Source organism: Pimephales promelas, chromosome 17, assembly GCF_988280905.1.
Source record: "Pimephales promelas chromosome 17, fPimPro1.hap1.1, whole genome shotgun sequence".
NCBI lineage: Eukaryota > Metazoa > Chordata > Actinopteri > Cypriniformes > Leuciscidae > Pimephales > Pimephales promelas.
In genome coordinates, this window is record NC_142785.1 from 129258 (window position 1) to 142430 (window position 13173).

Genomic DNA, 13173 nt, shown 5'->3' on the forward strand with positions numbered 1-13173 from the left:
AGATTCCTATAAAATTAGTGGTTTCTGTTTATTGAAGCAGTTCTGATCAATTTAAGCAGTGTAGATTTAAAGTACAGCGTCTACAGACCTGTAGGTCCACGTTTCCACTCATTAATGACACCACTAGTCCACAGCGCCACCTGGAGGCCGTTATTGCATTACTGCACCAAATAAACAACAAAATATATAATATCATCCTACAAAATGAATAAAAAAATACAGTGCGGTCCTAGAGTCTAATTTCACACTGAGAATATGGAAATACACGCGTCTTCTCTAAACCTGGATATAATGCTTTTGATTAATATTAAAGCTCTGATTCTTAACATTTGAGGAGCAAAAGAAACAACCAACACCAACACTCACTTCAAGACAGTCTGCAAACAAATGTGACCATGAAAGATGTGTCTGTATGGCCGACTGACTGAACAACAGTAAACATTAACAGAGAGATATGCGTGTTGAGTATGCATCATTTTAAAACATTTCTATAAAGACCCGCGTTTTGTACAAGCCTTCCGACTGATGGCTGATGCTACACCAATTGAATGATCTCACAGGTCTGAGAGCGCCTATCTTCTTTAGTGTGTTCGTGTCTGCGATGTGCGTCTGCAGAGACTGCGCGTGTGTGTGACGCAGGCGGCCAGTAGCCAATGGCGCGAGACACATGCGCAGCAGAGTTGCGCAGTTACATGCGGAGGAGCGCAGCCATTACACTTGATCTGAAATCTTTATAAACAGTCGCACGGATTGCACTGGCCAAATCATTTCTCTACAACTTTCGTCGTAGTATAATGGAAATGGCACAACACGTGAGTGGGATTTGGCTGCTCTGAGCTCAGGAAAGTTGAGAAACTCCAGGAGGTTTATCAGGGAATGATGATGGAGTCTCCGCTCGAGAATGATGACCTCACGCCTGCGGGCTCGAGATCTGCGCGCGCATCCTCTCAGCGCGAGCCCGCCGCGCCGCTCCTGCTCTGTGAGTTCGAGTTAGTCAATCTGGCTGTATTCTTCAGTAAAGTTGCAGTTGGCTACTGTCTGCTCAATATAGAGACGTAATTAGGCTCCAACTACTTAATTTATTCATAGAGAGGTGTTATAAGCATAACATATAAACATTTCTAGACAGGTTATCTACCTCAGCACAAGTCAGTGTAGTTTTAGCTATATTCATTTGTCCTGTGAAGAACTGCACTTCCCAAAATCCTTAAAGGGATACTCCACTTTTTTTGGAAATAGGCTCATTTTACAACTCCCCCAGAGTTAAACAGTTGAGTTTCACCGTTCCAGCTGATTTTCTGATATTTAGAAGAATATCAGTAACCAGACAGTTTCTGGTCTCAGTGGCATCCAGTCGTAGGATAAAAAAAAAAAAATACTATGGATGCCAATGAGACCAGAAACTGTCTGGTTACTGATATTCTTCTAAATATCAGAAAATCGGCTGAATGGATTCAAAAACGGTAATAACTCAACTGTTCAACTTCTGGGGGAGTTGTAAAATGAGCCCATTTCCAAAAAAAGTGGAGTATCCCTAAAGAGGGTTCTACCAATCAGAGACTATCATGGAGACAAGAACTTTGCCAGAAAAGCTCATTGCAAATGTTGTCAATTAAATTAAATTCACATTTATTTTTATAGCACTTTGCACAGTACATATTGTTTTAAAGCAGCTTTACAGAGAATGCATGTCTACATTACAATTAAGTGTGATCTGTAATCAGTGAAGTGAATCATCAATCAAAACTAACTTTATCTGGACATTTTAATATGTTAATATTTTCTTTATTTCAGCTGCTGTAAAGCCAAAATAATCACTTTAATTTCCTGTTTTCTCTGTAAAGCTGCATTGAAACAATCTGTTTTTAAAAGCGCTGTATAAATGAAGGTGACTTGACTGGCAATGCCTCATGAATATGACTCGCAGCGCCATCTTTGATTTTTAACAGGAATGAAATCATTCAGATTAGATCCGATCAGATTTCGTATGAAAAGGATCTTATTATAATATTCCCGGCCCTTAATCTGCACGTTCACACACACACACACACACACACACACACCAGCGACATTGGGTTGGGCGACGCCAACAGAGCCCAGTTGTAACGCACTGGAGAAGATCCAGCTGAGCCTGAAACTGTTCTGAGGTCAGCACAGACGACACTGAACACTATTGAGCAGAACATGTGACCGCTGTCTTATAAACACTGTCTCAGGAACTGTGGACACTTGAGGAAGAGTTCAACATGATGATGAGATGATCAGTGTGACTCCACAACAACTACACAAACGTCTCCGCTAACATTCAGAAACGTGTAAAAGTGAAGCTCTCCCTGAGTCTCTCCGGAAGGCGGAGCTAAAGCTGCTGTTACTCCTGATCCTGGATCAGTGAGTGAGATTCTGAATGGAGGCGGCGATAAAGCTCATTTGCATTTAAAGGGACACACACACAAAAACGGCACGTTTTTGCTCACACGACAAGCTATAATAAATGATTTGGTGTTTTGAGCTGAAAATTCACAGACATTAACAAAGTTCATTAACAAACAAACGCTATAATATTTTGATTCTCGATCTCAGAGCTGTTTGAACTGTTCGATTGGTCGTGTTTCTTCATGTTTACGCATTGATATTTCATGTTCCTCACTGTGTTTGTGGTCACAGATCCCATCAGTGTTAACAACGCTTTATCATCGTCTGCAATTTTTAACAACAAAGACAACAAAGTCCTACACGGTCAGTATGTTATGGAACATTTACGTCATATTTCATGAAGTGTTGTGCAGTATTTGTAAATGAACTAGATAATGTGATGTTTACATGAATAGTGAAATGTTTTGATTTGCCTTCTCTGAGCCGCAGGTGTTGGCGGGAGTGAGGCGGTCTCCAGCTCGTCCGAGTTCACCCACGGCGCCATCGTGCTCCTGATCGAGGCCATGCAGAGGTGCTGGGACGTGTACAGCGCCAGGGAGCGATCGCTGCTCTTCCAGAGCGTCCAGAAAGAGCTGGAAGGTCACGGTCACTCCTTACCTGTCGAGAAGATTCGCAGGAAATGGAATAACCTCATCGTGACGTACAAGAGAGTTAAAGATCGCAGCTTGCTGTGTGGAGGCCAAACCAAGACCTCGTGGGAGTACTTCGAAGTAAGAGATTAATAATGATTAATAATGAGGCCTTTCATTAAGCTTCCAGCATGTTTTCATCACATGATTGTCTGCTCCAAGAATTCATTATATTCTCTATTCAAGAAATCATATTATTGTTAGAGTCTCAAATACGGTTCCTTTTTAGAAACACTAATGACCTCGAATACTTGAATTACTGTAAATACTTGAAGAATAAAATGTAAATGTTGAGTAGTTTACCCTTAGAATAACAGCGTTTGATGAGGATCATGCACATAGCAGTATGATGGTGGAATCACAGTGTGTCTGAATGATCTTCGCTGTTCTGTTCTGTTCTGTTTATTAATCACAGATGATGGATAACATATTAGGAAAGACTAATATTGTTCAGCGAGGCCCTGCTTCAGCCACTCTTGTTGGATTTGCAACTACAGCCAAGGCAGCTGTAAAATCCGAGGACCCTCCATCCAGCAGTGTTCCTGTGGTGGCTCCTCGTCTGCTTCCCACGGGGATCATCTCGACCTCTTCCCCGATCCCGACGCTGGTGCCGGTGCGGTGCCAGGTCAGCACTGACTCCGCTCGGCCGAAGCCTGTGATCCGCCCGGCTCTGAGACGCTCTAGGCTTCGGCAGCTCCGGCTCGGCTCCGCTCTGCAGCATGGGGGCGGCTTAGCTCCGGCTCAGCTCCGGCTGGGCTCCGGGCCGGCCGAGGAACGCACCGAACTCCTGCGCTGCTTCCTCCGCAGTCAGGAGGAGCGCGCGCGTTCAGACGAGCAGCTTCAGCGCAGGACAGACGCGCGCGAGCGGCGCAGGGAGAGAGCCGCGCGGGCCGAGGCCGATGCTATGACCAGGATGGCCACCGCGCTCGAGCTGATCTCCTCTAAGCAGGACACCATCATCGCTCTGCTGCAGAGGCTGGCCGATAAACACTGATAAACACTTTCCCGTTTCTCTGCTGATAATATTGCGTCTGGAACTGAGTAGTGTATCAACTCTATCCTGTTGTTTATAGTAGGCTATATTTAAGTCAATGGTTTGGGATCCGTGTTACTGTTAATAGCTTGAAAGATACAAACATATGGACTCTTTAACATTATCAAAATATACAGTGTCTATAAAAAGTATGTTTTCATGTTTTGTTGTTTTACAAAATTGTTCCACAAAGGGTTTTTATTGTTTTATGACAAAAGTTCTGTCACAAAAATTATTACACTAGTAAATTAAAGGGGACATATCATGAAAATCTGACTTTTTCCTGTGTTTAAGTCAATGAGATGATCAGTGTAACTCCACAACAACTACATAAATGTCTCCTCTAACATTCAGAAACGTGTAAAAGTGTAAAAGCTCTCCCTGAGTCTCTCCGTAAGGCTGCACTCGCTGCTGGTTACACCTGATTCTGGATCAGTGAGATTGGCTTGTTTTGTTTGACAGCTAATAAACCTGGGGCTATTTTGAGCTTAAATTTCACACATTCTGGGAACACCAAGGATTTATATTACATCTTGTGAAAATGGAAACAATGTCATATTTAATGGAAACAACTCCATTCAGAAGATGGACAGTTTTAAAATGAAAAATAAGAATAAACTTTAATTATTTAATTGTTGTCGCTCTAGTGGTCAGTAGCACAACACACAGCACGCTTATTCAATGCAAGCAAAATAATCTGCCTCCAAAACTGATAAAGTCACCAGTCTGCCGTGCTGTGACTGTAACAGCTGAACGGATGCCTTATTTTATAGCGCCCAATTCATTTATTTATTAACGTTACCAACTTAAAACGGCTTGGGTTGGTCTCATTTGAGAAAAGAAAATTCTGCGCCAAACCGATGAGAAAACCAACTAAATGTGTCTTGCCTGAGTCGAGTGTGGTCAAACTCCTGATTTCAAGGTGACGCAATAGACCTTTCTCACAACTTCCGTATTTGTGACCGGAAATACGCAATTGTCGTGGTAATCTTCTTCCGCTCCATTCATAACAGATAGCGCCGAAGGCAACTAGTGAGAGTTGTTGCATACCGATCTTTTTTGTTTTTCCCAAAAGCAGCCATACCTGTCGTTTTCATTCCTTCCCTCGTCAGTTCCCTGTCGATGAAGTTCGACGGAAATGGATTCAGGCAATCTGGCGGGATGTTATTGATCCTGTGATCTTCTGTACTTCTCATGTCACCATTCACTAATAAGCCGTCTTGTTTGTTTATTTTTTATGTTTCATGATTTGCGTATTTTTGAAGTAACGTTAGTTCATGTTCAACTTTATTAAGATATTTGTATCCAGCGGAATAAGCACATAAAATATACACCACAATATAAAACAAAATAAATAAGAACACACAACTTGGGCTACATATAAATTTAAAATATTAATACCATTCTGAGTATTTAACAATCTGAGTGTACAAGGAATAAATTAATATTTGTATAATTTTTCTTCATCTTTGATCGTTCTATAGCAACAGCAGTGCAAAAAGTTCAGGATAACTGTTGAATAAAACTGACAGACTTCTTTCTGGTATTCACATCAAAATGTAGTTTATTGTAAATAATACTCCCTAAATATGAATAACTTTCCACACACTCCACCTTCTTACCTTTAATGAACGTATATTGGGAAGAATGAGCTTCAGTTCTAAAATCAATATCATATCTTTGGTCTTAGATAAATCAGCTGCAGACAAGCATCACCACAGCATTTTACAAAGTCATCAACAACTGGACCATGACAAGTTTACATTTTTTCGAAGTTTTGAAGACTCTCTGATCAATTTTCTCCTCCCAGAGTAGGTTTTTCTGATGTGTTAACAGTTGACGGGAACTCCGTTTCCACAACGATTACGTATTTCCGGTTTTTGTGAAAAAGGTCTATAATATTCCGGACAGGTCAAGGTAAATCTCCAGCTGAAGTCGATTGCATTTCTGGACCTGATCCACTAAATTAAGCGACTCCACTGCTCACTTTCTTCTGCTTTCGCTGCGAGGCGTGTGGCATCTCAAACGAGCCTAAAAACAAAACAAGGTCGTTAAATGGACAGTACTCGTTGGTAATTCTAGCTTTATTTAACATGCAAAAAACAATTACAAAATGGTTTACTAGTATCGGTTAGTTTAAATCGTTGTTGTGACTGCAGCTTATTTACGTCGACCGCGTGGCCTAATGGATAAGGCGTCTGACTTCGGATCAGAAGATTGAGGGTTCGAGTCCCTTCGTGGTCGTTCTTTTTTAACTTCGGTTTATGTAGAAGCAAAACAATATAATTTAAATGTGAAAACCGTGAATTTGGTTTTCCATATTCGAAAAGAATTTGAAAACCTTGAATTCAAAACAAATTATAAATTCTCATTCCGATGTGAACTAATGCTGAATGTCAGTGACTATGGATAAGTCTTGATTATTATATCTCGTCATATCAGCAACAGCAGAGCAGACACGTGCTGGACCCATAACCCAGATGGATCGAAACCATCCTTTACTTTACTTACCCAACAATGCTGCTAGTCTCTCTACGTATCAAGTTGAAATTTGTATTTGACAAATAATGTTTTAGTTCTATAAACGTCATTCCATTTTAAGTTTCATTCACATTTATAGATGGCAATCGAACATTGATGAGTAATGGGTTTTTTCTAGTGTCATGCAAATACACTGAACTCTAATTAAAACAGTCTAGCCCTCTATTAACAGTCAATGCACACAAATAGTATAATAAACCAGCTCTTTGCTTTAACAGTTTAACAGAGTATCAAATCTAATATTTGATTTATTTTATCAAATCTTTAATTTTCAGATTTTTCTTTATAAAGTAATGTGACATATAATTAAGTATATGCTATGCATTACACACAGCAAAAGAAACACCACTTTACAGTGTGATATTTTGTGATTTTTAAAATAAAAACATGAATACAGAACAAATGTAATAATACAGAATTTTGGGCTCAATCATAGTCGACTCGTCGCCCTTGTTTTGTTGCAGCATTTATCTTCTTCTGTTTGAGTCTTTCCAAATTTCTTTTATCTAATCTGGAAAAAAACAACAAAAATATTATTGTGACAGTGTTGCATAAGTGCATAAGGACACCATTGTGCTTTCATGCGCTGTAACGTGATCTCTGTAACATGTGATCTCTGTAACCTGTGATCTCTGTAACCTGTGATCTCTGTAACCTGTGATCTCTGTAACCTGTGATCTCTGTAACATGTGATCTCTGTAATCTGTGATCTCTGTAACCTGTGATTTCTGTAACCTGTGATCTCTGTAACCTGTGATCTCTGTAACCTGTGATTTCTGTAACCTGTGATCTCTGTAACCTGTGATCTCTGTAACCCGTGATCTCTGTAACCTGTGATCTCTGTAACCTGTGATCTCTGTAACCTGTGATTTCTGTAACCTGTGATCTCTGTAACCTGTGATCTCTGTAACCTGTGATCTCTGTAACATGTGATCTCTGTAACCTGTGATCTCTGTAACATGTGATCTCTGTAACCTGTGATCTCTGTAACCGGTGATCTCTGTAACATGTGATCTCTGTAACCTGTGATCTCTGTAACCTGTGATCTCTGTAACATGTGATCTCTGTAACCTGTGATCTCTGTAATCTGTGATCTCTGTAACCGGTGAGCTCTGTAACCTGTGATCTCTGTAACCTGTGATCTCTGTAACCGGTGATCTCTGTAACCTGTGATCTCTGTAACCTGTGATCTCTGTAACCGGTGATCTCTGTAACATGTGATCTCTGTAACCTGTGATCTCTGTAACCTTTTATCTCTGTAACCTGTGATCTCTGTAACCGGTGATCTCTGTAACCTGTGATCTCTGTAACCTGTGATCTCTGTAACCTGTGATCTCTGTAACCTGTGATCTCTGTAACCTGTGATCTCTGTAACCTGTGATCTCTGTAACCTGTGATCTCTGTAACCTGTGATCTCTGTAACCTGTGATCTCTGTAACCTGTGATCTCTGTAACCTGTGATCTCTGTAACCGGTGATCTCTGTAACATGTGATCTCTGTAACCGGTGATCTCTGTAACCGGTGATCTCTGTAACCTGTGATCTCTGTAACCTGTGATCTCTGTAACCTGTGATTTCTGTAACCTGTGATCTCTGTAACATGTGATCTCTGTAATCTGTGATCTCTGTAACATGTGATCTCTGTAATCTGTGATCTCTGTAACATGTGATCTCTGTAACCTGTGATCTCTGTAACCTGTGATCTCTGTAACATGTGATCTCTGTAACCGGTGATCTCTGTAACCGGTGATCTCTGTAACATGTGATCTCTGTAACATGTGATCTCTGTAACCTGTGATCTCTGTAACATGTGATCTCTGTAACCGGTGATCTCTGTAACCGGTGATCTCTGTAACCTGTGATCTCTCTAACCTGTGATCTCTCTAACCTGTGATCTCTCTAACCTGTGATCTCTGTAACATGTGATCTCTGTAACCTGTGATCTCTCTAACCTGTGATCTCTGTAACATGTGATCTCTGTAACCTGTGATCTCTGTAACCTGTGATCTCTGTAATCTGTGATCTCTGTAACCTGTGATCTCTGTAACATGTGATCTCTGTAACCTGTGATCTCTGTAACATGTGATCTCTGTAACCTGATCTCTGGAACATGTGATCTCTGTAATCTGTGATCTCTGTAACCTGTGATCTCTGTAACCTGTGATCTCTGTAACATGTGATCTCTGTAACCTGTGATCTCTGTAACCTGTGATCTCTGTAACCGGTGATCTCTGTAACCGGTGATCTCTGTAACATGTGAACTCTGTAACCTGTGATCTCTGTAACCTGTGATCTCTGTAACATGTGATCTCTGTAACCGGTGATCTCTGTAACCTGATCTCTGTAACATGTGATCTCTGTAATCTGTGATCTCTGTAATCTGTGATCTCTGTAACCGGTGATCTCTGTAACCTGTGATCTCTGTAACCTGTGATCTCTGTAACATGTGATCTCTTTAACCGGTGATCTCTGTAACATGTGATCTCTGTAACCTGATCTCTGTAACCTGTGATCTCTGTAATCTGTGATCTCTGTAACCTGTGATCTCTGTAACATGTGATCTCTGTAACCTGTGATCTCTCTAACCTGTGATCTCTGTAACATGTGATCTCTGTAACATGTGATCTCTGTAACCTGTGATCTCTGTAACATGTGATCTGTGTAACCTGTGATCTCTGTAACATGTGATCTCTGTAACCTGTGATCTCTGTAACATGTGATCTCTGTAATCTGTGATCTCTGTAACCTGTGATCTCTGTAACATGTGATCTCTGTAACCTGTGATCTGTGTAACCTGTGATCTCTGTAACCTGTGATCTCTGTAACATGTGATCTCTGTAACCTGTGATCTCTGTAACCTGTGATCTCTGTAACATGTGATCTCTGTAACCGGTGATCTCTGTAACCTGTGATCTGTGTAACCTGTGATCTCTGTAACATGTGATCTCTGTAACCTGTGAGCTCTGAGAGCGAGATCCTCCACTGACGGTTCTGGTTTCTGTCGACTGGCTTCAGTGATCATCTCGGAGATCTTCTGGAGACAGTCTTCAAGATTCCTCTGCTGGCTTCTGCTCATCTCTGAGGTCACAATTAACTCTCCTGCTTTGTTGACACGAGTTGTATTCTGTTGACACAGGTATTTCTGCCGTGAGCAGTGCATGCGACACAAATGTATGTTATATGTGCTACTCTCACCTTCAGAAGAATCTCTCTCCTAACTTCTTCTGTAATCCATTCTGCTGTCTGCACATGGAAACGCACCTCTGCTTTCGTATTGACTGCAAACAAATATTACAGACTGTTAAGTGCCAAAATGTGATTCTTAAATAAACAGCACTAGTGATTTGTGCTGGGCAGTATACCGGTTCATACCGATTACCAGTGTTTATTTTTGCTATGATATGAAATTTTAATACCACAATATTGGTGTACAGTATGTCGCTTTAACAATGTTGGGAACGTGTCATGACCCTGTTTGAGAGGGCCAGACTGTTCTTTACACTGTTCGCTGTGGTGATACACAGCTGTGTGTGTTACTGAGCCTGATGGTGAAGATGGAGAGGTTATAAATGATAGCGTTCAAATTATATTACAATGTTTTCTATACATTGGTTCACAATATCAACACAGCCTTTTGGAAAATCTATTTGTGGTTGGTGTTGAAATCGTTGAATAAACATGAGCAATGCATGGTTCAAAGTCAAAGCGTGATGCGGGTGTTTTTATATGAACATATCTGAAGTGAACTAACAGTCTTTGCAAAAGTTTCGATGTTCAATTGAATCTTTCTTGATCTTTCCTGATAAAGCAGCATTTATGAACAACATTTCTGCCGCTCCTACAGCGCCTCTTTATAAACAGCCTTGCAAACCTGTAACAATACTAGTGTGGATTTTTTCTACAATACTCACGCATGCCATTAAAATAGGGCATTCTAAGTCAATCTACTGTAGTATTTACTCTCTTAATCATTGGTTAACAACCAGTCTTACTTGGAGAAAAAATACCGTCATATACCACGAAACCGATGTGGATTTTTGGTCTCACCGCCCAGCACTACAAGTGACCGACAGAACACCTTCACACCGAACACTAGACACAGTTTACCCTTGTTGACATGTTGACCGCCTGGTCCGCTGCTCCGACTGTATGTTATCTTCAGTTTCTCTGGGGGAAGAAGACTGTTTCAGGACATTCAGACTTCAGCCAGTAACATAATAATCTCAATCAGTTATAATAACATCGTCTGATCTCAGTCAGTTATAATAACATCATCTGATCTCAGTCAGTTATAATAACATCATCTGATCTCAGTCAATTTAAAATGCTATATTATTTTACTATGTTGATGTCTTTATAATTATTCTATGTATTCCAAGCTTTGGCAATATTGTATGATGTACAGTCATGCCAATAAAGCAATTTTGAATTTTGAATATAATAACACTGTCTGATCTCAATCAGACAGTAATAAGATCATCTGATCTCAGTCAGTTATAATAACATCATCTGATCTAAGTCAGATATAATGACATCATCTGATCTCAATCAGTTATAATAACATCATCTGATCTCAGTCAGTCAGTTATAATAACATTGTCTGATCTCAGTCAGTCGGTTATAATAACATCATCTGATCTCAGACAGTTATAATAACATCATCTGCAGTCAGTCAGTTATAACATCATCTGATCTCAGTCAGCCAGTTATAATAACATCGTCTGATCTCAATCAGTTATAATAACATCATCTGATCTCAGTCAGTTATAATAATATCGTCTGATCTCAGACAGTTATAAAAACATCATATGATCTCAGTCAGATAGTTATAATAATATCGTTTTATCTCAATCAGTTATAATAACATCATCTGATCTCAGTCAGATATAATGACATCATCTGATCTCAGTCAGTTATAATAACATCATCTGATCTCAGTCAGTTAGTTATAATAACATCATCTGATCTCAGTCAGTTATAATAACATCATCTGATCTCAGTCAGTTATAATAACATCATCTGATCTCAGTCAGTTATAATAACATCATCTGATCTCAGACAGTTATAATAACATCATCTGATCTCAGTCAGTTATAATAACATCATCTGATCTCAGTCAGTTATAATAACATCATCTGATCTCAGACAGTTATAATAACATCATCTGATCTCAGTCAGTTATAATAACATCATCTGATCTCAGTCAGTTATAATAACATCATCTGATCTCAGACAGTTATAATAACATCATCTGATCTCAGTCAGTTAACATCATGATCTCAGTCAATTATAAGTTAATGAGGAAATCTTACCAACCGGGATGCGCGAGAGCAGATCGTCCTGACAATAAACAGAAACGTGTTGACATTTAAACACGTTAAATTGTAATTTAAAGTAAATACAGAAGAACATGTTTCACCTGTGTAATATGCGATGCTTTTTTCACGTGGAAAGAACAGCTGTCTGCATAGCGCTTCGATCGCGTTTGATTACTGAATACAGTTACTAATGGATAGCATATATTCTTCGAGCATGACAGGTTATACCGCTGCAAGAAACAGAAACTTGTAACCATAGATGCCACCGCCATGTTGAAAATAAAGAACACCAGAGAAAGTCTAATATGACGAGAACTCCCACTCACATTAAACTTCCGGGTTCTGAACTCCCATTCATTTTGCACTCCGACTATTGCCCCCAGTGGAACTTTGGTGGAACTACAAGCAAAAATTCGAACAGGCTTTCCGTAGACTGGCTTTGATAGAGCCCATTTGCGGCGCTGGGGATTCTAGGTTTTCTTCTCACAGACCGGCCCATGAAACGCGTAGATCAGCGGCCCATTGGTTCTTTTCTTGATCGACACTGGGCTGGTCCAATCACACCTTTAAACTCCTCCCCCCTCTGGGCTCTGAGCGCGCATGTGTGTAACGGTCAACATCAGAGATGGAGAAGAAACGCAAGTGCAGAGAAATAACGTGAAAAACAAGAAACGGAGCGTGTGAGAGATGAGCGAGTGAAAGAACTGGGCTAATCACAACATTAGGCTATGAGTGTAGGAACCCATTACCCAGTTGGTAAATATTATTCCCTCATCTGCATATTCGACGCATTTTACTAATTGTAATGAGACGCGTTTGTAAACCATGTTTTCCACCTAAATAAAAGATCATGTTTCTCTTCCAAGTATTGACATTAGTACAAAACTAATTATGAAAGTATTTTCAGTGCATTTGTTTTTCAATATTGCTATTAGTTTCATGAGATTCATTTTATAACTATAATTATGTAAATGTAACCCACTGACACACTATATTAAGGGGGTTTTAGTTTTTCTTTGTTCAATTTGCACACTATATAGGTTAGGTGGAACTAATGTTAAATATAATCTAATACCAAATATAGGTTGGAATTAATTTCTTAATTTCACTGTCAAAGTGCACCAGATTTCCACATTAAAAAGCACAGATGTTCTTGCGGTGAAGCATGTCCCGATCCCCGGAGGACGGGCACCAGACTCACCCCTAACCCTGTGGGAAAC

General features: G+C 40.0%; 2 protein-coding genes and 1 non-coding gene across 3 annotated transcripts; 2 read left to right on the forward strand and 1 right to left on the reverse strand.

Moving 5' to 3' along the window:
- The first annotated feature begins 634 nt into the window (after positions 1 to 634).
- Positions 635 to 5970, forward strand: LOC120464336 (uncharacterized). The gene is made up of 4 exons (XM_039653749.2): positions 635 to 979; positions 2665 to 2736; positions 2863 to 3143; positions 3478 to 5970. The coding sequence occupies exons 1-4, from the start codon at positions 877 to 879 to the stop codon at positions 4054 to 4056; spliced, it is 1035 nt and encodes a 344-aa protein (XP_039509683.1). The 5' UTR covers positions 635 to 876; the 3' UTR covers positions 4057 to 5970.
- Positions 5971 to 6266: 296 nt separating this feature from the next.
- On the forward strand, positions 6267 to 6339 carry trnar-ucg (transfer RNA arginine (anticodon UCG)). The gene has a single exon. It is a non-coding gene; the product is annotated as a tRNA-Arg (tRNA).
- A 539-nt stretch (positions 6340 to 6878) lies between these two features.
- Positions 6879 to 12269, reverse strand: mrpl58 (mitochondrial ribosomal protein L58). Its single transcript, XM_039653698.2, has 6 exons — positions 12055 to 12269; positions 11948 to 11975; positions 10743 to 10802; positions 9831 to 9913; positions 9590 to 9759; positions 6879 to 7147 (listed from the first exon to the last, which is right to left on the reverse strand). The coding sequence occupies exons 1-6, from the start codon at positions 12223 to 12225 to the stop codon at positions 7063 to 7065; spliced, it is 597 nt and encodes a 198-aa protein (XP_039509632.2). The 5' UTR covers positions 12226 to 12269; the 3' UTR covers positions 6879 to 7062.
- Between the last annotated feature and the right edge of the window lie 904 nt (positions 12270 to 13173).